The sequence below is a fragment of the Protopterus annectens genome, chromosome 15.part0 (genome assembly GCF_019279795.1).
Source record: "Protopterus annectens isolate FY-2018-M chromosome 15.part0, PAN1.0, whole genome shotgun sequence".
In the NCBI taxonomy this organism is placed as follows: domain Eukaryota; kingdom Metazoa; phylum Chordata; order Ceratodontiformes; family Protopteridae; genus Protopterus; species Protopterus annectens.
Window position 1 is genome coordinate 694,545,141 of NC_056749.1, and position 26,434 is coordinate 694,571,574.

At 42.1% G+C, this 26,434-nt stretch overlaps 1 protein-coding gene across 1 annotated transcript in view; it reads right to left on the minus strand.

The window, feature by feature from the left end:
* LOC122789871 (adhesion G-protein coupled receptor G4-like) overlaps positions 1-26,434 on the minus strand; it is a 464,784-nt gene that overhangs the window by 104,120 nt on the left and 334,230 nt on the right. Inside the window, exon 8 of the mRNA XM_044057305.1 lies at positions 10,797-10,864. Coding sequence (XP_043913240.1) covers positions 10,797-10,864 — 68 coding nt within the window. The remainder of the gene's footprint in view (positions 1-10,796; positions 10,865-26,434) is intronic.

Here is a 26,434-nt window from a genome sequence, read left to right on the forward strand (position 1 = left end):
ACTGGAGATCAAATAGAAATACAAGAGTGGGACACACACATGACATGAATGTCATTGCAGCTGTATACTTGAATGTTATCCAACACATACAGCTCCTCTCCCCCTAATCTCAACAGTTGTTCCTTCCATGGGTTGTAACTAACCACATGTAGGTGATGCTTTTTAGGAAATGGGAACACAATAGGAGGGTAGCACTAAAGACAGTATGAAATATATATACATAAAAGTACATAGCAGACATCTCTGGCTGCAACTCCTGAAACTTTGTCTCCCATTGCCTGTGCTGTTCAGGGTGGTGTTACTTCGTCATAGACATAATACTTGTATTATCCATCTTTATGGCAGGTCAATCCAGGCATCAAGCAAATTTCTTAATGAGGCCATCACAGTATAACAGCAGATGTTCCAGAAAAAAAAGGAAAAATGTTCTTTCTGGCACACTATGCTGGGGCCTTCTGTATAGTACAGGATGAAGCTGCCACAGCTACTCAGTCGTAACCTGCTAGCCTCTTACACATGGATGCACATTTCTGAGTCATGCAACTTAGTACAGCATGTGATGCCTGTGCACTGACCCAGTAATCAAGGAGCCTCAATCCTCACCACTAACACCAGTGAGGGACATACACATTGGGAGGATGACAAGTATACACAAAGTGCAGTTTCCCTTAAGAGCACACAGAGATCACAGTCAGTCCATGACTGATTTCTCCCTCTCTCTCCAGATCCCCAAGAAGACTCCCCACTGGCACAGCTATAGGGTTCAGATCTCAGCCGAATGGTCAAGCCAAAACTACCAGCACACACTGTCCAACCAGTGCTTTGTGTCCCTGCCCAAGTAGCTGACATGCACACAGTTTGAGATATGATTTATATACAAACACACAGACACTCCTGGAGAACGCTGGCGAAGGTTCTCTAGCTATGCCCCTTCTGCCCAGACTATATGGTAGTACCACCTGCCACCAACCACTCTTATCAGCTACTATAAAGGCCCTTACCAAGGGGTGTCCAATTCTACTATGCAATGTTACTGTTACCCAGTTGGTAAGTAAAGTGACACTTGAAGGCTATTTAGGAGTGGCTTGTACAGTATCACCAAATACACGTAAGTACGCTAAGAGCTTATATATCTCTCTACACAAAGTCAACCACAATTAAAAGGTTTAAATATATTTATTAATAAATAATAAAAACACAAGACAATGCTCATTAACTCAGCACAGTGACAGCAGAGTTCAGAATCACAGGAAATGCATTAAAACAACATTAGTTGGATGTTTTCTGTACTTATGTGAGACTGTCCTACAATCTTGCTGTGTTCCTATCTATCTCTAAGAGAAACTATATTCTAAATAACTTGCAGAGCAAGCAAATACAGATGAGAAGTGCTGAATGGATGTTTACAGGTCCAGAGACAAATAAAAAATTCACAGCTTTCTCTCTGAGATGGTTCTTAAATTAATAATACACTTTACTGCTGAATCATCTCAGATTCCATCATTCTTGTCACCTCTGCCTAAGTTTCCCAGGCTAGCAGGAACTTAAATTTTTAACACGTCTCTGTTAAAAATACTTATCTCTCAGAAGCTGACAATTCTCTCTTAGAAGTTTGCCAGAAACCGGATATCATAAAACAATTACATTGGAAACCTGTAATTACCTCTGTTTCCAGACAATAGAAAGAAGCCCCTAGCCTAGATATCCTGTCTCTTAGCTGAGATAAACTGACTTTATAACACACATCGTAAAACTCTTTACTTATCAACTTATTTTCTTAGAGTTTTGCAAGTTAACTCTGTATATTCTAACTTCTAATATAAACACATACATTTGCATTGGCATATAGTACATATACACATTTCTGCTCTTTTCCAGCAGAGGGTGCACTGTGGTTACAGTCTTGAAACTCAGTACAGAATATATAGTTTAATCATAACATATCATCCTCTTACATTTGTAAAACAAGCCTGTGGATCATATTAATATTTACAAATGAAATAGGATTATTTATAAAATTCTATCTAGCTGGGCTGGCAGTATCTCTATTTCACATTTCTCCCCCCAAGAGAACATAAGCTAGTTTTTCCAAATGTCCCTTGAGAAACATTGCTTGAGATGGTTGAGTCTATCTGGGAATACCTTACCCCATTCCCTGTCTTGAAATTCCAGCTGCCTTGGCATTGCTGACCCCAGTACCATGCTGTACTGTCCCTGTCTCATCATATGCCTGCAACCCTCAGCTCCACCACAGTAATTTGGGATTTTCGTGGCTAGCTCCCTGTGGCCATAAATCTCCCTCAGACTCCTCCTGCCTTGTGCTGCAAATATCACAAGATCCTCCCCATTATAGTAAGGTTTCATCATGTTAACATGGTACAATTTGTGCCCTTGCCTCCTGCCTAGCAGTTCTACCATGTAGCTAACATCACTGACCTTCCATACCACCTTGTAGGGTCCCTCCCAAGCTGCTTGCAGCTTGTTGTGTCTGACAGGAATGAGAACCATTACCTGCTGCCATACAGCATACTCTCTAGCTCAAGTATTCCTGTCATACCAGACCTTTTTCTGCTTTTGGGCTTCTACCAGGTTCTCCCGGGCCAAGCCCATGAGTTCCCTGAGCCTTTTCCAGAGGTTTAGGACATTTGCCACAACAGACTCCTGGTGAGATTCACACTCACCCTCTCACTTATCTCAAATTAAATCTAGAGGCCCCCCTCACCCTATGCCCATACAGCAACTCAAAGGATGAAAAACCTGTGGATTCCTGGGGAACCTAAAAGTAAGCAAACAGATGAGGTAAATATTTGTCCCATTCCCTCTTAAACTCGTCTGCAAATGCCTGTGGCATGGCCTTGAGTGTAGAGTTTAACCTCTCAACAAGACCATTAGTCTGGAGATGGTAGGGGGTGGTCTTTAGGTGCTTCACCCCACAGTATATCCGCAGACAAGCTAGCAGGTCTGACATGAAATTGGCACCTCTGTCAGTTAGTATTTCTTTTGGGAAACCTACCCTGCTGAAAATCTCTAACAAAGCATGTGCTACCTTTTCCGCCTCAATAGAGGACAAAGCCACTGCCTCAGGTATGTTGTAGCATAATATACTACCACTAGGATATATTTGTCCCTGTGGAACTTGGGGTACTCAGAGGCCACACAACATCCATAGATACCTTCTGAAATGGCTCCTCAATCACAGGCAAAGGCATCAAAGTAGCTTTCACCTTGTCTCCTGCCTTGCCTACCTTTTGGCACTGCTCACAAGTCCCGCAGTACCCTGTTACATCTCTGGAAAGCCTAGGCCAATAAAAGTTCTGCATAATACATCTCTTTGTACATTTTATGCCCATATAAAAATGCAAAGCGACTATCATGGGCTATGGCTAGAAGTGCCAGATGGTACTCTCTGGGCACTACCAACAGATGTATTCTCTCACCCTCTAGCCCTCCCTTAGGGGGCCACACTCTCTGTACAGTAACCCTTTGCCCCAATATACAGATTCCCCCTTCCTTTGAGAATCAGGTGCCTTACTATCTACCTTTCTCAGGCCTTGTAATGTAGGGCCTGACAGCTGAACCTGTCAGAGCTCTCTTTGTAACCATTCCCAACTCCCCTTCCACGGCATCCTCAGAAAGTAGTGCCCCACTGTCAACCTGGGAGCTACTACCCATCTCTGCCCTTGCAGTCACTCTGTCCAAGGGGAACATCAGTACCCACAAGCAACTGTGGCTCACCTTCATTTTCACTGCTACAAGGTAGCTCCCTCTCTGAAGTAACCACTTCACCAGTTCTGGATGGAAGTGTGTGGTCTGTCTGGGTCTCCCCCAGTCTACCAGACTCGCATGCTTGTCTCCAAGCTTGACTGCATTAACACAAAGGGTACTGTATTATCAAAATCTTTCCCTATCAGGACATCTGCAGAGATATCCTCAAACACACCTACTTGCCGGCTTCCTTTTACACCCTCTTAGTCAAGATGAACCCTAGCCAAAAGTATTTGGAATGGGGTCCCTCCTAAAGTTCTGACTAGAGTAGACTGCCCAGACAAGTAGTGCTCCTCTGTAACCATTGCAGCCTTTACAATGGTTATGTCAGAGGCTCTCTCTCTTTCTTACCAGTGGTCTCTGCCATTCATTAAGATAAGATATAACCTCTTGTGGTAGTTTGGTACCCTTGTTGTCTTGAGACAACCTACTGTTGGCATTTTGTAATTCCCACTTACTGGCTCTCCCATCTTTTGTTCCCCACCTTGTCTCCATGGACATCTATATGCTACATGGCCCCACTCGTTGCATTTAAAACATTTAACCCTAGGTCCTGGATGTGTATCTGGACTAGTGGCTTCCCCTGCTACTGGCATATTCTGTTGGGGCAGTCTGAGCTGCCCACCATGGATTCTGTTAGACCCATGAGCAGCACTGGGTATCCCTTTCCTGTGCAGTGATGCCCTACTTGCTTAAGTATAGGTCTCCCTTCTTCTCCAACTCATCTGCAGTAGAGGATTGTCTATCAGCTAACCAGATTCTCATGTCCTCAGGCAAAGTGCTAAGGGCTTGTTCCCTCACCAAAAGGTCTGACAGCCCTTCAAAAGTGGGAACATGACATCCACTCATCCACCTATGAAAATAAGTGCTTAGTTCAGCAACTTATTCACACACACTTTCATCTGCCTTGTGTCTATGCTCACGAAACTTTATCCTATAAACTTCAGGTGTTAGCTTAAAAAATTCTAGAAAACAGTTCTTTACAACATTGTAATTTAAAGTCATTAATTTGTCAGACAGTTTGGACAAAATAGTTACAGCTTTGCCATAGAGTGAGTAAGGAGGTCAGGAACCATACCCAGAGCCCTTGGTCAACATTATACTGTTTACATACACACACAAACATATGAATGAAACTATAAAAATTATCCCATTCTGCAAATTGTGGAAGAAATTTACTGACCTTTTTTGCTTCTGGGGTTCAGTTACTCCCTTCCCCATTACCTCCATGACTCTGGCGAAGAGTCAGCATCTCCTTTTCATGTTGCCTTCATCTCCTCAGCTTCCAGGCTATAGGGTTTAGATCTCAGCTGAGTAGTCAAGCCAAAACCTCCAGTATGGTGTCCAACCAGTGCTTTGTGTCCCTGCCCAAGTAGCTGATGCACACACTAAGATTTGATTTATACACAAATGCACGGACACTCCTGGGGAAGGCTGGCACAGGTTCTCTAGCCATGCCCGCTTCTGCCCAGACTATATGGTAGTACCACCTGCCACCAACCACCCTTATCAGCTACTTTAAAGGCCCTTACCAAAGGGTATCCAATTTTACTGTGCAATGTTAGTTATCCAATAGGTAAGTGTGACTGAGACTTGAAGACTATTTAGGAGAGGCTTGTACAGTATTACCAAATACATGCAAGTACACTAAGAGCTTTTATATATCTCTACACAAAACCAGCCACAATTAAACAGTTTAAATATATTTAATAATAAATAATAAAAACACAAGACAATGCTCATTAACTCAACACAGTGACAGCAGAGTTCAGAATCACAGGAAATACATTAAAACAACATTGTAGGACAGTCTCAGATAACTCAACACAGTGACAGCAGAGTTTAGAATCACAGGAAATACATTAAAACAATATTGTAGGACAGTCTCACATTAAGTCCAGAAAACATCTAACTAATCTTGCTATGTTCCTATCTATTTCCAAGAGAAACTATATTCTAAATAATTTACTTAAAGAGCAAGCAAATACAGATGAGAAGTGCTGAATGGATGTTTAAAGGCCCAAAGACAAATACAAAATGCACCGACTTTATCTCTGAAATGGTTCTTAAATTAATAATACACATTACTGCTGAATCATCTCATATTACATCATTCTTGTCTCCTCTCCCTAAGTTTCCCAGGCTACCAGGAACTGAAATTTTTAACATGTCTCTGTTAAAAATACTTCTCTCTCAGAAGCTGACAATTCTCTCTTAGAAGCTTGCCTGAAACTGGATGTCGTAAAACAATTATCTTGGAAACCTGTAATTACCTCCGTTTCCAGACAATAGAAAGAAGCCCCTAGCCTAGACATCTTGTCTCTTAGCTGAGATAAACTAATTTTATAATGCATTGTGAAACCCTTTACTTATCAACTTATTTTCTTAGATTTGCAAAGTAACTCTGTGTATTCCAACTTCTAATATGAACACACACATTTGCATTAACATATAGTCCATATACACATTTCTGCTCTTTTCCAGCAGGGTGCACTGTGGTTACAATCTTGAAACACAGTACAGAACATATAGTTTAATCATAACACATAGTTCTCTCACATTTGTAAAATAAGCCTATGGATCATATTAATATTTTTAAATGACATAGGATTATTTATAAAATTCTATCTAGCTGGGCTGGCAGCATCTTGGTTTATCACACAGCACTATGGTAGTACATTCTTTCACAAGCCTGATATATATGAGCATATATGTCACGTGACTTCTACTAAACCGTACATGCATGACTCATGCCACTTAGTACAGTGACCAGAGGAAGTGATTCAAAAACATCAGGGCTATGGTCTACACTGTACACCCTCTGTCCTAACTCCTACATTTTACTACAAACCAAAAGTGCTTGCTGCCTGCATCTTTTGCTGGAACACTTTCAACCATACAGATGGGATTTAGTGGAATTGCATTAAAAGTGCTGTGCACATGGATCATGAGATGAGATAAGGGGGGGTAAATTGGACCAGTAATGTACCTATTGCACCTCTGAAATGGTAAGAGTGGACCATTTATGATCGTACCTCTTCAGAAATAGCAAGCATGGTGATTGTGCCATAGGATACGTACATATCAAGGCATGTAGATGCAGAGATAACCAGGGACCCTCATATGTCAAATGCAGGGCTAGCAGATAGTTGCACAGCAAGCATGTATATGCCTGTGTGTGAAGGTTGCCTTTTCCAGGAGATACCTCCTAGAATACCTCTGCATATAAAGTCAGGGAATTGCCATGACCTAATATGCTTGCATGGTTACAGTACCATATACTGGGGGGAGGCCCCAATCATTGGTAACTGCTTTCAGTATTCTGGTAGTTACTGTGGAGAGATGCCTTAGCCACTGATACATGCGTGGGTTATCCTAGCATGCAGACACACTGAATGACATGTTTTGTCTGTAGGAGGACAGATACTGGTTTGCCTAACCGGGGGAGAAAATCTCTAGAAAGTACAAAAGCCAGAATACAGAATAATGACATGCCACTGAAGGCCCTCCATGTTTTTATCAACAAAGGTGTAGTTGGCTTTTGTAGCAGCTGGGGCTGATCTCTGTAGTGATGACCCACCTCCCAATGTCTTCATTTGAAGAGCAAAACATCTGTTTCTTGCACTGGCACACTAACCAGGTGGCCCATATATAAGCCTCCTTCCCTAGTTCTTCAACAGAAAAGCAAATAATAATAATAAAAAAGGTTCATGATCTGCTACTGCTGAAATGCAAGAGTCAACCAGCCAACCTGATCCTGTTTCTGTATCCTACCTCTGCCTCAACTCCGGTTTTATTAACAAAAACAATTGTGGCAAGCAGTACTTACCTATGAACCAATGTACCTATAAAACCCTATCTCTGTACTCTGTCTTCTAGAGGTGATATATTCTTGGTATACAAGGCATCCTCAGATCCAGCACTGATGGGCCTTATACACATCTAAAAAATCAACAGCATCAGAACCACCAGATCCAAGGATATAAAAGTTTGTGACATAAATAAGACATGTTGGTGAGACAGATGTGTGCCTCATAGGATCTCCCTGCTCTGGAACAGGCTATGTGAAGCATAGTCCATCCCTAGACTTAAGTGTAACCACTCGATGGGAGATCAGAAATTCACCCCTGGTCTGGCCCCCATGTCTCTGATAGACAGAGTCAGACAGTGATGCCCAAACTAACATAACCTTTAGAAACTTCCTAACATACCCCCTCATAATAAATGCCCATGATACATAGGGACACAACAGGGTTGGGTTACATAGTTAGGCTTATTAAGACTCTGGTAGTTGTTACCCTGGTATATACCTATGAACCTACAAACCTATATGCTTAACTCACTCAAACCTATAAAGCCATTTTTGTACATTTCCAGTTCACATCCATACCTCCTTATGGAGTGCAGACCTTTCTTGGGCCTAACATCTTTAGTCAAGTGACTTATCAGCTAATTAGAGATAGTATTAGAAAGTGCAAAGAGTTATTGACAAAATGACACTAAGATTGTTAATCAATGATGCCCTATAGTAGAAAAAATAATCAATTTGATACTTATTCACATTTTCATATTTACATGATGAGATCTCTACCTGTAATTAAGGGGCATGGTGTGAAATATGGTGAAAGTCAGGAAAATTGATTGTCGATGTCAATTTGTCACGCTATGCCTGAGATTTTGCATTTATGTAAATATGTCCATATGTATTTAATACTTCAAAAAACAAGTGACTTACAAACTGTCACATAACATCAGGTGAAACCTTAAAAATTCTTGAAAAAAACAGTCTTTGATATGTGCACTGTAAGTTCACATATTTACTTATATTTAGCATTATTTATATTACTAATTATAAAATTAAGCATATGTTTTCATATTTCTGTAAATATCTGAGAGAAATATGTACTCACAGAGGAGGAATTATTTGTCATGGAAAAGCTTGCACCTGGCTGACAAAGATGTTCTAACAATATATGTCTAGTTAGTACAGTTTCCAAGATAGGACAATCTGTTTGTGAAAGTTTAACAATAAATATAATTTGTGGTTTGTGTGCATTCTAATATATTATAGTAATTATAGAAAAAATATAAATGCAGTGACCATTATCACTGCAAAGAACACTTCTTATTGATAACATTGCTATTTGTACAGTTTTAATTGCTTTTAGTAAAATATTCACATTTGTTTATCTTATGCTTTTTAATTTTTTTTTTTTTTTTTTCAGAAAGCGCTATGGGATGCTTAGAGGTGTGACAGCCCACACCCCATAGGTGTTAATGACAAATTTTCATTCTGTGTTTTTAATTTCTCAGTCTTAGCACCAGCCCACATTTTGTATTTGATAATTAATCTTAAATGATTGGTACAAGAATAAAAAGATTCTGAGAACTATGACATACAGTGCTGGAACTTTATTGGAATCTTGAATCATAACATTTTCTTTTACTTATTGAAAGCTAAACTTCACAATGTTTAAAATATTCTAAGCAAATGCTTAGTCATGTTTATAAAAACCCGAGTGACTATTCTACCTTTTGTAAGACACTAAGTATATGGCACATATAGTGCTACCTTATAAAGATGACAATGCTTTTTTAAGAAATCAGAACTCCTATATTTATGAGAATATAGCACCTCAAGCATCAAGGTAGGGGAGACGTACAGCCAAAATTATTGGTTCTTAAGATGAATTTCAAGTTATGGGACTTTTTCAGATTTCAAGGCAAAACTGTGATGAAGCATCACATCATGTCTACACCCTCCCAAATTGTAGTCCACTGAAGCGTGCAGGTTCAATGTTATATAGGGAAAAAGCCTTGAATATAACTATGTAACACAGGATTGGATAGTGGCTGGATCTTCCTAAAGATGAGTAGATGGATTAGTCAGTCAGCAGAAGTTGTCTGATGGTCACCAGGCAGGGGGATAAAACAAAGCAGAAAAAGTAGCTTCATAGAGCTACTGCTGCATGAAAATATTTCACCAAATTCTGAGATTTCTTGAAAAAAAAACTTTTAAATAGGGTAAGTCTAACCTCCACACTCCCAGTTGTATATAATAACTCCCAATTCACAGCCCTTAGAGGGCAATTATATTTTCTTAGGGAAACTATTGCAGAGTCTACATAGCTGGCAATATTTTTCTTGACAATTGTAGTTTTGCCAAACATGAATTTATCATTTCACCAGGTACCAGCTGTGTCATCCCAAATCTATGAAACATCATCACAACCAATCTGCAAGTGTTATACCTCACAATGGTCAGCATCTTGTCTGCTAGGTGCAGGCATATTACCTTGACAGTGTTTTAATGTAATTATACCACCATTTGTTTCAAACAGAAACCATCACAGGGATTCTTTAAGATACCTACCAACCCAAGAAAAAGGCCCTGTGACCACAATGTGGTATTTTGCAGTTCATAGAAACATTAGCTGCAATGAGATAAAACCTCATTGTGGGTTACTTTTCATGTCCATGAATCACATTGCCTACCATGATATGCAGATCAACACTTCCCATAATGAAATAAAACTGCTGGCAACCACAGTGTAGAAGCAGAGACATCCTCCCTCAGTTACTCTTGGACACAGACACCCCCCCCCCAGATAGTGAGACACACACAAACCCCCCCCCCCCCCAGAGAGTGAGACACACACAAACAGAGAGAGTGAGACACACACAAACAGAGAGAGTGAGACACACACACAAACAGAGAGAGTGAGACACACACACAAACAGAGAGAGTGAGACACACACAAACACCCCCCCAGAGAGTGAGACACACACAAACACCCCCCCAGAGAGTGAGACACACACAAACACCCCGCCAGAGAGTGAGACACACAAACCCACCCCCAGATAGTGAGGAAAGCAGGCGTTCTCACTTCCTCTTCTATGAGATAAAGGTGAGCCTTTATTATCTGAAGGGGAATGATTTTACATTCCTTGATTTTACAGTGAGTGCAGCAAATGCTAATGAAACACGTTCACAAATGTTTTAAAATCATATCATTTTTATTTGAACATACCTTGCTTGTTTTTCTTGAACGATGAAATCTTGAACACTCTGCTGTGTATTATTGAAAATAGAATTAAGCTAAAAAAGAAATGGTGACTTTTGTTAATTTATTAAATTTGCAAAATATGAACTGTACTTGTCAAGATATACAGTAGTCTTTTATATAATAGATAAATACTTTTGACTCTTGTTGACAATGGTTACATGAAAAGAGGAATTTTGTTTCTGTCACTGCCAGAAATGCAGTGACTCTCGATTTAGCATGTCACAGTGGCAAAAGTGCATATGACTAATTCAGTGTATCATATACTTAAGACATGGGAAACGTCTTTATGCAAAAAGTTACCAACCCAAGAAGTGCATCTAAGTGTTTATTATGTACCCTAGACTGTAATTTTGCCATATAATATACTGAACAATCGAATACCCACTTTAAAAATTGCAGGCAAAATGAATTGATTATCAGAGGTTAGTGCAAGGCAAAGAAACAAAGGCAAAGAAAAGTTTACATCAAAATTGTAAGCAATGAACAAGCATTCACTGTTTTGATAACATCTCTAAAATATGCTTTTGCTCAGTATTGTAACATATTGCATTCAGCTGATATTAAACTAAATAAAATGTAAGCAAATGAACAAGCTGAGCATTACTTGAAAAATAAACATCAGAATTAACAATACATTTACTCAATGTGACACCATTTGTGTAACATTATAATATTATTTCATGATTATGATGCAGATTTTTAATGGGAAATTATCACTTTTCCAGGATATAAACAGTGGATGGAATCAGATAGCAGATGCTTCTGAAATAAGATTTTCTGTATTTCCAAATTACAGCAATTCATGTCAATTGTGTGTGTGTTTTTGAAGTAAAACAACATGAGGTGGTGTGAGATCTTGGAGTGTAATGGAAATGAAACTGAAGTACACAGTCAAACTCTACCCTTAAGTTCAGAGTTTGACTTCCATACTTCTACTTCAGCTTTTCAAATACACACGCACACAATGAAGAGTTAGTGAGCGAGTGATCCCACGTTTACACACACACAGAGGGAGAGGAGATAGCAGACAGAGAGAGTGCAAGTGATCTTCTGTGAGTGAATGCATGTATGAAAGTAGAAGAGAGTGTGAGAGACTGAGACAGAGTGAGAGCGACAGCAAAACGGGAATCAGAAAATGTGGGGGTGGGGTGATAAGACACCAGGGACACATCTGTAAAGTGGGAAGAACCACCAGACACCAGGTAATGGTTTAAGAGCAGTAATAGCACTAACATTACTTTGGGGATCTGGCAGTGGGGAGAATCACTGGACACAAGGGATTGCTTTAAGTGTCATGATAGTACTGAAATTACTGTGAGGGTTAGGCGGTGGGGAGGATGCATTAGACTACCAGGGCTTATTTTAAGTGCCAAGATGGCACCAATTACTACAGGGATTATGGAGATAGAGGGCATGTGCTAAACCACCAGGGCTTACTTAAAGTGTCATGATAGCACCAACATTACTACGGTGTTCAGGGGTAGTGGTGGGGCACCAGGGATAAAGTGAAGTATGGTAGTGTCACAGAAATCCTAAGAGGGATCAGAGGGTGGCAAATACACTAGACACAGGGGATGATCATGTAAAGTGCTGTACCAATACCAGCATCATAATGGGGATTGGGGTGGGGGGATACACAACACCACGAGGGCTTACTACATACATTACCATAATAACACTAAAGTATTATGGGCTGGGGGGAACCATGGTAGGGAAGATAGAGAAGGGACAGGTCCAGGGACTGTGGCGTGTGTGTGTTTCTCTTGTGTATGACAGATGGTGACTGGGGGAAAGCCATTGAGAGAGACAGTGAGAACGTTCTTCTGTGAGTGAATGTGTGTATGAAAGCAGAAAAGACTATGTGTGAGAGATCAAGAGAGTGAGAGCGATCTAGCAAGACTGAGTGTGTAACAGACAGGACTGAGAGCAAGCGATACCCTGGCAGCAGTGAAGATGTTTGCACACGCTACACTTAAAGAAATCCCAATCCCTCAGAGCCACACGCTCCAGGGATCTAAACCTTGTCATCACAATAAACAAAACATGCTGGAGGGATAGGTTCCTGACCCAGAGACTCCCCAGAGTCTGGAATAGACTACCCATGCATGTCAAGCAGAGCACTTCTTTGTTCCTCTTCAAAAGGAACCTTGATGACTGGATGGGAGAAAGAAAATTCACCTCAGGGATCACGTCAGTCACCCTGCTAGACAGGGGTCCAGGGAAGTAAATAGTGTGGGAAGAAATAGCCAGGGAATTGTTATGGCTAGGCTTGTTATAGGCCCTAGGGCCGATAGCCTAGTACCAACCTATGAACATATCTCAACCTCTTACAGCACAAAGTCTGCTTTTCGCACTTTCTTACAGAAATTTCACTTCTAATGCATGTGGCGACCATGTGCATATTTTTTTTCCTAGTGCTATGAGGTATACTTGGGCCTACGGCTACAAGCATATATCAAATCAGCATAAACTAAAAGAATCAATACAAGTTTATTTATCCCAGTCCGGTATCTTGTTCTAATTTGAACATTTCTATACACGTTGACTGCTTTTCTTGTTATGGAGTGTGAATCATTTCCCATGCTTGCTTAAGTTTGTGACAGAAAAATAAAAGAACAGCTCGTCTCATGGGAAACACTCTCAGGAATTCAGAAATCCCCCCCCCCCCCAACTGGTGGTAACAGCTGGAGCCAAAAGGAACTGCGTTCACAATGTGGGAAAATGTGATTCGGAGACATTTTGGCCACAATAAGGAAAGACCTCATTATCAGCTGTTTTGCATTTCTATCAATTGCATAGAATTACTGCGAGTGTAAATCAGATCTTTCCTGTGGTATTGAACACTGGCAGCCCATGCGTTGCGTTAGCACAGGCACTTCCCTAATTCATTCTCCCACACGCGTGCGTGCACACACACACAGCCACCCTCAACTGATAACACTCATGGGCACACTCACCCATTACCCTCCCACCACACACACACACATCTCTTACCTATCCCTTAATGTACAGAACATCTCGGATGTATCTTCTTCTTTTTGGCCATGGCTTCATAAATCATGGATCCTTAAAGTCAGACAATAGAGTTACATTCTTCCTAATGTTCCTAAACTGTATCACGAACCTGCTACTCAACTGGCCATAGCAGGGAGTCTAATTAATGGTTTAAAACTCCTGCCAGTGTCATCTACTGTTCTTCCCAGCTTTGTCCCAGAGCCTCTCCCCACATGGACACACTCCCATCCTTTTCAACTGACCCTGATTTTACAGACTGCTCATGTTGTTGTCATTTACACATGCCCTACAGGACCATCGTAATCAGTGAATAATGCCCGACGTTAGTTTCATATTTCTTATTGTATAAAAAAATACCCTCTTACACTAATGCCTCAGTTAGTGTAGAGAGTTAAGACTCCTGCCTGCTGTGACAAGGGATCGGAGTTTAAATCATCACTACAATTTCATTTAAATTGTTTTGTTTTCAAATACTTAAGTTAATATGTAAAAATAATCCCTACTGTCCAGTTGTGCACAGAACTAACCCTCTGCTAATGAGTTGTGTTTGAGTGCCAAGGGCACAGAAGTTTGAATTATTGTAAGTACAATATAAAGAGTTATTCCTGGTGTCTAATGCTCCCTCTGCCTCTCATCTTTAGTGCTGCAAATGTTGTTCTATTCTCTCTTGGGTGCCTTTAAGCCATGGTATAAAAAGTTATTCCTAATGTCTAGTATTGTGTGTCTCACATCTTTAGTGCTGCAAAATGTTGTGTTATATCCCCTTTTGTAGTGCCTATAAGGCATGATGTAAAGAGATGTTATCCAGTGTTCCCCCCAACCCCACATCTTTAGTGCCAGAAATTTTATTCTGTTCTCTTTTAAGATCCCATAAGGCATAATATAAACAGCTATAAATTGTGTCTACTGTTCCCCCACCTCATGTCTTTAGTGCTGCAAATTTTGTGCTATCACCTTTTGTAGTGCCTTTAGTGTACAACATAAAGAGAGAACCCCTAGTGTATAGTCTGGGACCCTCTCCCCCACAATACTGAACAATTTGCTCATTAGTTAAGGGGAGTATGGAGTTATAGCAGCCCACCCATTCACATACGTATGCATACACATGATACACACACGCACAGTTCCCCTCACCAGATGACACTCATGGACACACACACTTATTATCCCATACACAGACACACACACACACACGCACACACACACACACACACACACACACACACACACACACACACACACACACACACACACACACACACACACACAGCTGAGGCTATTCATCCCTCTGCATGCACTCACACACACAGCCACATACAAGTACACACACATGCCTGTTACCACTTCCTCTCCCATACACTTCCTGGGACTTCATCTCTAACACGATGGATGAAAATGGACTTTTATCCATGTTCTGTAAAATGGCTGGTATAGGTAGCTCACACCAAGTGATTCCTTGACTCACTTGTCTGTATAAATGCCTTACTACGAGCATATATGTAGGGAGAACAAATGGCTAATTAGCATTGGCTGCTCCTCTGGAATGCCTCATTAGTATTTGTAATAGGCAACAAAGGCAGCCCATTGCATGGTAGAGCTTTTTTCTGATTAGGAAATGGTTACAGCGAGGTGTACATCAGGCTTAAACCTCAAGGTGGCCATTCTGAAATGGGCCCATGCTGTATATCTCACACACACACACACACACACACACACACACACACACACACACACACACACACACACACACACACACACACACACACACACACACGCGCGCACACACACACACACACACACACACAGTCACACTCACACAATCACACGCACACACACACGCACGCACACACATGCACACACACACACACACACACAGAGTTGCACACAGTCTCACACACACGCACACAGTCTCACACACACGCACACAGTCTCACACACACGCACACAGTCTCACACACACGCACACAGTCTCACACACGCACACAGTCTCACACACATGCACACAGTCTCACACACACACAGTCACACAGTCACACACACACACACACACACACACACACACACACACACACACACACACACACACACACACACACACACACACACACACACAGTCACACACAAAGTTACAAGGCCAGTAGAAGTAACTTATGTCGCCAAGTGATTTTCTGCAGACATTTCTGTGGGAGACCACATGTTGAAGAAAGCAGGAGTGTGGCATTGAATAAAGAGACATAGCAACTGTTAACACGACACCTCAACCCCATGTAGAAAATGGGGAAAAAGGGGTTTTCGTGTGTGTGTGTTTATATATATATATATATATATATATATATATATATATATATATATATAGGTCTACTTCAGATTGCCGACATTTCAAAATTCCAACATCCATATGCATGGTTTCACCAGGCAGTGCCGGTTAGCTACAGTTAAATTATTCCTGTCTCCACTAAGTCTCCTCTTCAGTTTTTCCCTTGAAACTAGTCTAACTCTCAACCTAAGCACTCAAAAAGCATCTTACAGCCCAGCACTTGCTCAGACCTAATAGCAAGCACTAATATACCCTGACACTGATTGCTCAGCAGGGCACAGCTCTTTATTCGCCCCTCACCAACCAAGCGACTAAGCAGCTCACCCTACAATTCAGGCATGACCGGGCAACTTCAGGTGCACTCTCCAGTCCAGCTGGTGAATCTGGGGATCCTGAGGCAATGTTACAACTGCCTCATGTACACAGACAACCCTCTCTTCCTACCACAAAACACTAACCTATGCGAGAGATGCAATTATACAGCCAATCTGGAAGCTAAGCTGTCTCCATCCAAGGCTGGAACAGACAGTCAAGTGGAGAAGGTTAACACTTGCACCACAACTACAGCCGCACACAGACCTACTAAAACAGCACTGGCAAAAAATATACATAAATACACAAAATCATACTCTGAGGCTCTAAATAAAAACCTGCAAAAGCATCAGAGACCTCCAAAGCAGATACCCAAACAACCTGCACTTCCCGTCACAAACCAGACAACCCATAAAACACAAAATCAGTGTGCCGCACAATCACAGCCCTTAAGGCAAAATAACATAGCTAACACACTAGTAACAGGTGATTCTCTAGTCAGGGACACTGATGTCCCACTCACTAGGCTGGACAAGCAGAAGGCTACTATTAGCTGCCTATCGGGAGCCAGAATCTGCCACATAACACAAGCACTCAGGTCACTCCAGAACAAGTACAAATATGACTCTGTCATTGTTCATGTTGGTGTGAATGACCTGAGATGTACCTCCCGGGACCACATGAAAAGAGACATGGAAGAGCTCTCTGATCATGTATCTTAGGCTGGTATGACCCTGACACTGAGTAGCATCCTGTCCTCACCAAGGATGATACCTCAGTATAAAGAAAAAATTATCAATTTCAACAACTGGTAAGCTTCTGGTGTCATTCAAAGGGGATCCAGTGTCTGCCAGCCTGGGACGACATGCTCGACAAGCCATGTTGCTTCGCAAGAGACTGCTTGCACCTGTCACCCCTAGGCTTTCGAATACTAGCCAAGGCTCTTGCTGCCCCCATAGTGCCTTTTTTAGGCAAGGCTCAAAAGTCAAACCTACCTCCGTAAACAGCACAATTAAAAAACTGAGGGTTATGCTACTCAATGCCATGAGTTTAAATCTCAAAATGCATGCGCTCGAAGCACTCCTCAGTATGGAGAATGTCGACATCTGTGCAGTAACTGAAATCTGGCTCAAAGCTCCAGAGAGCACCCCAGCACTACTGGGCTACAACTCATACCACATGTTATGGCCACAGAACATGGACCAAAACACAAAAGGAGGGGGTGTATCCATATTCATCAAGGGTGCCTACACCTCCAGGTTAGTGGTGCAGCATGATACCTCTGAGATCATCCATGTGCAACTAACATTGGGCCAATCTGCAATGCAAATTGTGGCCTGCTACAGATCACCCTCCATGACCCAGGACCACCACTCCACCTTTCTGGAAACACTGGAAAGCATGAAGGTCCTACCAAATATCCTGATATTGGGTGATTTCAATTACCCTGCCATTCACTAGAAAAACTACTCCAGTACAAATTCCCAGGCCCAGCGCTTGCTGGAATTCATCAACTGAAATGCCCTGGATCAGTTGGTAAACTCTCCTACTAGAGGTGAAAACATATTGGACCTGGTCATCACCAATATGGGCGACAGGTGTTCCACACCAGAGGTCAACCCATCACTGGTTAGATCAGACAATAAACTAATCACTCTGGATGTCCACACCCCATCACCACCCCCAACTAAGGAAACCACAGTAAAAAATTTTCTAAAGCAAACTTCACCTTATTTAAGGCAGAGGTGGTTAGTTTCACAGCCCCAACGCTAAAGGACAATGCTGCCCAAGATGCAAAAACCTTTACAAATGCACTCTGAGCACCTACAAGGATGCATGGATCATGCCATCCCTAGCAAAACCAAGACTCACTCCTCTAAGAGAAGGAATCCAGTTTGGTGGACTCCTGCAATAAACAGGCTATACAATAGAAGGTGGAAACTAGTTCAGAAAAAAAGCAAATCCCAAGAAGGAAAGAAATCCCTGATCAGTAAGAAACTGAGGTCCCTCATGAAATCATCCAAGGCTAACTTCAAAAGAAAAATAGCCAAGGATTCAAAAGATAACCACAAAGCCTTCTTTAGCTATGTTAAGAATCTAAGTGGTAACTTGCAGATATGCATTGAACTAGTGCAAAATAGCACAAAATATACTGAACCTATTTATATTGCCAACATCCTGGCAGATAGATTCAGTGCAAACTTCATCCCCCTCTCACCTCCAAAAGGGCCCACAACAATACCAAAAGAGTGTAGTGTCCCAAAAATCACAGACGCACAGGTGAAAAAAAACAGCCTTTTCAAAAGCCAAAAACACAGCATCAGTGGGACCAGATGGTGTCCCAGGCTGCATCTTGCACGAACTACAGAACAAACTAACCCCCCACCTAAACATGCTGTTCAGCCTCAGCCTCTCCACAGGTTACGTGCCCATAGAATGGTGCACAGCAATGGTTATTCCTCTCCCCAAAGGAGGGGCCATAACTGACCCTTGTAACCATAAGCCTGACTAGACTGGTCTGCATGGCTATGGAGCGAATCATCATGGAACTCATTAACAAAGACATTGTGAACCTCCAAACACTTGACCTGACCCAGTTCAGCTTTATTAAGGGCAGATCATGCCTACTAAACCTGGTTGACTTCTTTGAGACATTCACCAAGGCCATAAGCAAGGCAAAGGTGGTTCACACAGCCTTCCTTGACCTCACCAAGGCTTTCAACAGCATTCCCCACTCAGGTATTACAGAAAAACTTACCAGCCTGAACATAAACCCCTACGTCACGAGATGGGTTGCCAACTGGCTTACAGACAGAACTCACACGGTAAGAATAGCGAGCTCCAGGTCAGACTCTAAACCAGTCACAAGTGGTGTCCCACAAGGCTCGGTCCTGGGACCCCTACTGTTCGGCATATTCTTCTCAGAAGTACAGGCAAACACAGGAGGACTATGGCTAACCAAGTTCGCTGATGACTGCAACCTGGGAGCCATAATTGACTCTCCAGCTGACATGGACATCCTCCAAAAGGTCCTTACTGAGACGGACACTTGGTGTCAAAGTCATGGCCTCAGCTAAATGTCAAAAAATGCATAGTTATCCCATTTGGGAAAAACAAAACACCCACTAATTACCACATTGGTGGCAGCCCCCTTAATACAGAAGAGGTAATAAGAGATCTGGGGACCCAGGTAGATAGTAATCTCTCCTTTGACAATTATATTGCCAAAGTAGTTAGGAAATCCTTCTATGTGGCCCATCTAATTACTAAGGGGTTCACATCTAGAAATAGAGGTTATAGTGCCCCTCTACTCGTCACTCATTAGACCCATCATAGAGTACAATGCCCCATTTGGAATGTACCTCACAAGACACTTCCAACAGCTGGAAAGAACAAAAAAGTACCTCACCAAGAGGATTACTGGTCTCAAACATATGTCCTATGCAGCCTGACTGAAAAAACTCCGGCTGTACTCAGTGGCATATCACTTACTCAGAGGTGATCTCTGCCTGACTTACAAAGCCATGTCCAACTCAGAATTGATGGACATGCTCCACCTAAAGAAATCCAAGTCACTGCGAGCCACGTGCTCTAGTGAGCTAAATCTCACCACAACAATAAATAGAACATGCTGGAGGGATAGATTCCTGTCACAGAGACCTCCAATGCTTTGGAACAAAATTCCAAATTACATCAGACAGAGCCCCTCACTAACACTCTTCAAGAGAAACCTTGATGAGTGGATGAGTAACAGAAAATACACCCCTGGGATCACTTCTTTGTGTCTGCTTGAGAGAGGATCAGTTAATTAATCAATGGGGTGGCGAAAGCCGACACACACTCGCTAGGCTTATACATGCCCTCGGGCAGATAGCCTAGTACCTACCTATGAACCTATATGGCTGACAGTTTGAAACGCCGACAATCTGAAATAGTAGTGCAAAGTACTACAAACAGTGTTGGGCAGGGGGGGGCAAGCCCCCCTGCACCCCCCACACCACCGCTACTTAAATATTCTCACTCTGAGATCACACAGCAGTGCAGGAAAGGGGAATCTCCCCATTCCGCACTGTAGCGGGATCTCCGCTATCATTTGTTGGCGTTTCAAATGTTTGGCCATATGGTGTTGGCCATATGGGTGTTGAACATTTGAAATTTTGATCAAATGAAGGGCTCCCATATATATATATATATATATATATATATATATATATATATATATATCGAGTTGCCAGCCCGGCACCCAACCTTCTACAGAAGGCACACACATATACACACTCACACCTATGGCCAATTTAGAGTGTCCAGTCCACCTACTGCATGTCTTTGGGATGAGGGAGGAAACCAGAGGAAACCCACGTGACCACAGGGCGAACATGCAGAACTCTGCACAGAAGGCACCCAAGCAGAGAATCGAACCAGAGAACCTCTTGCTGTGAGGCGGCAACGCTAACTGCTGCACCACTTTGGCCACCCATTAGATTGCATACAGACTAAACTAAGGAATTACAGAATACGGACAAGGTAAATGTTATTGTTTTCTTACTTCTTGTTTCAGTTTGTCTGACCTTTTAGTAGGTATATTTAGAGATTGAGGTGTGGGGGTTCCCTGCATTGGGGGGTGCAGAATACTTGTGACCTTGTTAAAAAATGTATTTTATATGTTTTGTGACTTCAGGAGTGCTGCTATTTTGAAAGTTGATTTCCTGAGGAATTAGACATTTTGGTTTAATCCTATGTCAACTAAATGACATATGGTTAGTTATAATAGATCTGTGACTCTAGTACTCCATTATAATAGATCTGTGACTCTTGTAATCCATTATAATAGATCTGTGACTCTTGTACCCTATCTGCTATACCCTAGTCAGCAACGTATTTTTTTCACCAACTAAAATAAAAAGTCTAGTCTATGCATTTTTGAGTCGTTACATTTTTGATTTTTCTTAACTGCGGTGGTGGTGCTGCGGTAGCATTGTCGCTTCACAGTAAGATGTTGTCCTGTTCGATTCTCAGCTAGAGCGTCTTCTGTGTGGAGATGTGCGTGAATGTGTGTACCTTCGTTGAAGGTTGTGCATCAGGGCCGGCAACTCGGCACGTAAAAATCTACTGCCAATCATTAGCGGACTGGAGTTCCGCTGTGGCGACCCCTAACCGGGAAAAAGCCAAAAGACACAACAACATCATTTTTGATTTTTCTGCTTGGCCACCACTCTTTCTATGAAAATGTATTGTTATAGCTCCCCTGAGTGGTACACTTTGAGCTTCATATTTTATCCTCTTGTTTTTAGACATCTGTTTCTCATAGACAGTAATCAGATGGACCCCATAGATTACACCAGGTCTCTTAAGGTTGTCATGCCAACCCATGACTTTTTTCAAAACAAGGCAGAGCACTTTTATTTCTCTTTTTATATGTCTTTTACAGACTACACTCTTTTTCATGCTCTCCTTTGAATCACTTTTGTCTTCAGAAGACATACTCTGAAGCTCAGCATTAACTTACAGTGACAAACTACAAGCCATAATTCATTAATAGGGGTCGTAATACAGACCTTATAAATAATTAGGAAGCACAGTCCTGCATACAGAGCCATATACCAGTTTAGCACATCCTTTCCTTGCTGAGCTCCCTGTTACTCCCAATAACATGATGTCACTGTGACATCGTCAGAGAAGAGGTGTTCATCTTGGCGCATGCTTATGCCTCATGCAACAATTAATAACAACACAAATGGATGCCCCTTAATAACTGAAGGAAGGTTCAGTGGTGCAGCGGTTGGGTTGTCTCACAGCAAGAGGTTCTCTGGTACAATTCTCAGCTGGGGTGCCTTCTGTGTGGAGTCTGCATGTTCTCCCTGCATTTGTATGGGTTTCCTCTGGGTGCTCCGGCTTCCTCCCACATTACGAAGACATGCATTTTAAGTGTTTCTCCCTGGGCCTCAACTGAAAATTGGCTCATTCAAAGTTGGACTTTCCCGGTGAACAAATGTTAAATAAATAAAATGTATTTACCAAGGCGGAGCACTGATCCATATGAGCCTTTCTCATGCTGGTAGCACGGTCTTGGGTAACTTTCAGACAGTAGACAAAAGAAGACTAAAGGAATCAAACTTTGATCTACAGGAAGCAGATGATTAACAGAATACAGCTTTAATCCTCTGAGCTAACTGCCCGATAAAATGTGAAGGTCACAGGATTTGAACTAGGGACCTATGTCCAAGGCACAATCACAAAGATGAGGGCTGAGTTTCTAGATATACAGATTGTGATTAGAAGAAAGTCTTATTGTGTTTGCTGTGTGCACAAATATGCAACTACATGTAATCCGTTTCAGAGCACAGTGCTGATCCACATAGCATGAGATAGTGCTTTCCTTATCCAGTTGTATAGTATGCCTACAGGGAGCTTATTAGTAAGTGGCAAAAACTCACCTGTTGACAATGCTAAGCAGGTTAACCATTTAACTCATTCACTCCAATGGAGCTCAGGAAGTTTGCACTGTAACTTCCAATGGGTGGAGCCTAAGCCTTTTGACAGAATCAAATTATGTCCTCACATTTTAAACAAATGTTCATATCTCTGGGACCATATGGGATATGAAAGAAGTATAAATGGCAAACTCTTCAGCACAAACTTTTTTTATGGTGGGTAGTATTCTTTAGATTCTAGGTCTTAAACTGAATTTTATAAGTCACAGTAAACACAGCAGCTATTAGATTTTTAATATTTTGCAAATAATTTAAAGTATCTTAGCAACACTCAAGTTACACACACACACACACTGTCAGCAGCATTTTATTCATCTAGCTGAGATATTTCATGTAAGGCTCTGTCTGTGTTACTTGGTTGTTGAAATATTTAGAAAAATGTGAAAATTGTATCAAAATAAATTAATATCATAAAAACAACTGTAAGCATCTATTTCCCTGCACTAGATAGAGGTACAAATATTAATGCAATTGAGTTTGCCACTGTGTGAGCTTTACGATGAAATCTTTTAAAATCTTGTATATACCATGGTTTTGGAAATATTCATGCAAATATGAACAAGCAATATCTGACACCTAGAGGTGTCAGGAGCGAACCGCAGATGAACCTGGAGGCGTCACTCAGACCACTCTTAGGGACTGGAATTAATACAGCTGTAAGATATTCTTTTGGTACAAAGGCAGTTGCTAGGCTCATTTTGGAAAGGCGAGGAGTGGGTCTACCAGTGCTTGCTTAGTCCTATTAATTAAGCACCCTGATATGTTATCAGGCTCCAGTGGATGAAATATTCTTCATTTTGGACAGCACCTTTAGTACATGCTCTTTTAGGTTCATAGGTTCATACTAGGCTATCTGCCCTAGGGCATTTATAAGCCTAGCCAGAGTGTGTTTGGCTTTCGCCACCCATTTTAAATTAATTTTGCTATGCCCTTTTTCGAGGTTAGTATACTGTGCCTCTGTCTAACAGTGACACAGAAGTGATACCCGGGGTAAACCTACAATCTCCCATCCACTCATCAAGATTCCTCTTGAAGAGAGTCAATGTGGGACTCTGCCTAACCTGGACTGGGATTTTATTCCAGAGTGAAGGGAGCCTCTGTTATATGAATCTGTCCCTCCAGCATGTCCTATTTATTTCAGTGCTGAGGTTCAAGTCTCTCGAGCACGTAGCTCGATGGGATTTGGATTTTCGGAGGTGCAGCATGTCCATTAATTCTGGGTTGGACATGGCTTTATATGTTAGGCACAGATTGCCTTTGAGCAGGCGGTATGCCACTGAGTAGAGCTGGAGTTTCTTTAACCGGGCAGCATATGGCATCTTTTTCAGCCCTTTGATCCTCTTGGTGAGGTACTTTTGGGGTCTTTCCAGTTGCTGCAGGTGTCTGCTAAGGTACATCCCAAAAGGGGCATTGTACTCAATTATGGGCCTGATGAGGGATGAGTAAAGAGGCACGATGACCTCCCCTGATCTAGATGGAATCCCTTCATGATTAGGTGGGCTATATAAAATCTTTTTCTAACCACTTTGGCCACATGGTTATCAAAATGAGAGATTGCTATCAACTTGGGTCCCCAGGTCCCTAATTACTTCTTCTGTACTTAATGGATTACCACCTATGTGGTAATTTGTGGGCACTTTGTTTTTGCCAAAGGGGATGACTATACACTTTTTGGCATTTAGCTTGAGGCCATGGCTCTGGCACCAGTTGTCTGTTTCTATGAGGCCCTTTTGGAGGATGCTTGTGTCGGCTGGAGAGTCGATTATGGCACCCAGTTTGCAGTCATCTGCGAACTTGGTCAGCCACAGTCCTTCCATGTTGGCCTGTACCTCAGAGAAATATATACCGAACAAGAGAGATCTCAGGACTGAGCCTTGTGGGATGCCACTTGTAACTGGTTTGGAGTCTAACCATGTGGGTTCTGTCCTTGAGCCAGTTTGCAACCCATCTAGTGACATAGGGGTTTATATTTAAGCTGGTGAGTTTATCTATAATGCCCGAGTGGGGTATTGTATCGAAGGCTTTTGCGAGGTCCAGGTAGGCTGTGTGGACCACCTTCCCCTCGTCAATGGCCTTGGTGACTGTTTCAAAGAAATCAACCAGGTTTAAGAGGCAGGATCTGCCCTTAACAAAGCTGAACTGGGTAGGATCCAGTGTCTGTAGGTCCCCAATATCTTTATTTATGAGGTCCATGATGATCCTTTCTATAGCTTTGCAGACCAAGCTAGTCAGGCTTATGGGGCGATAGTTTCCAGGATCCGTTGAGGCACCACCTTTGTGGAGAGGAACCACTGTTGCTGTATGCCACTCTTTGGGTACATATCCTGTAGTAAGGCTTAGATTGAACAGTAGTTGTATGTTTGGGTTTAACTCTTCTTGGAGTTCATGTAGGACGCAGCCCGGGACACCGTCTGGTCCCATTGATGCTGTGTTTTTTGCTTTGGAGAGAGCAGGTCTTACCTGAGCATGTGAGATGTCAGGGGGGCAGCCCTCTGCTGGGATAGATATTTGCCCTTTTGGTGGGGAGTTTGCTGAACCTTTCAGCTAGGATGTTGGCAATGTCTATGGGTTCGGTGTATTTTTTTGTCATTTTGGACTAATTCTGAGCATATCTGGGAATTCCCACCCAGGTTCCTAACACAACTAAAGAAAGCCTTGTGATTATCCTTAGTGTCCTGTGCAATTTTTCTCTCGAAGCTGGCCTTAGACGATTTTATGAGTGCCCGTAGTTTTTTGCTAATACTGATCAGAGATGCCTTCCATTTTTGGGATTTTGCTCTGTCATGTAGTAGCTTCCTCCTTCTATTGTATAGTTTGTTTATGGCTGGGGTCCACCAGACAGGACGTCTGCCTTTGGAGGATTGGGTCTTGGTTTTATTTGGGATTGCATGATCCATGCATTCCTGAAGGTGTTCATAGAATGCATTTATAAAGGATTCTGCAGTCTGGGCCATATTTTCCACAGGCCCGGGGGCTTTGAAGGATTCCATCTCAGTTTTGAGGAGTGTGAAATTTGCTTTAGAGAAGTTTTTCACTGTGGTTTTCAGGGCAGGGGGTGGAGTCGGAATGTGAATATCCAGTGAGATTAGTTTATGGTCTGATCTTACCAGTGAGGGATACACTTCTGGTCTGGAGCATAGAGTCCCCATGTTGGTGATGATCAGGTCCAGTATGTTTTCCCCTCTTGTGGGAGTGGTAACAAGTTGTTCCATAGCATTTGAGTTTATAAATTCTAGGAACCTTTGAGTTAGGGTGCTGGAGCTAGAGTAATGCTCCCAGTCTATGTTTGGGTAGTTGAAGTCTCCCAATATAATGGTGTTTGGAGAGACCTTCATATTTTCCAGTGTTCTCAGGAAGGCAGAGTGGGGTTCCTGGGTTTGGGAGGGTGGTCTGTAGCAGGCTATGAACTGGAAGGCAGTTTTACCCACTGTTAGTTGCACATGGATAGTCTCTGATGCTTTGTGCTG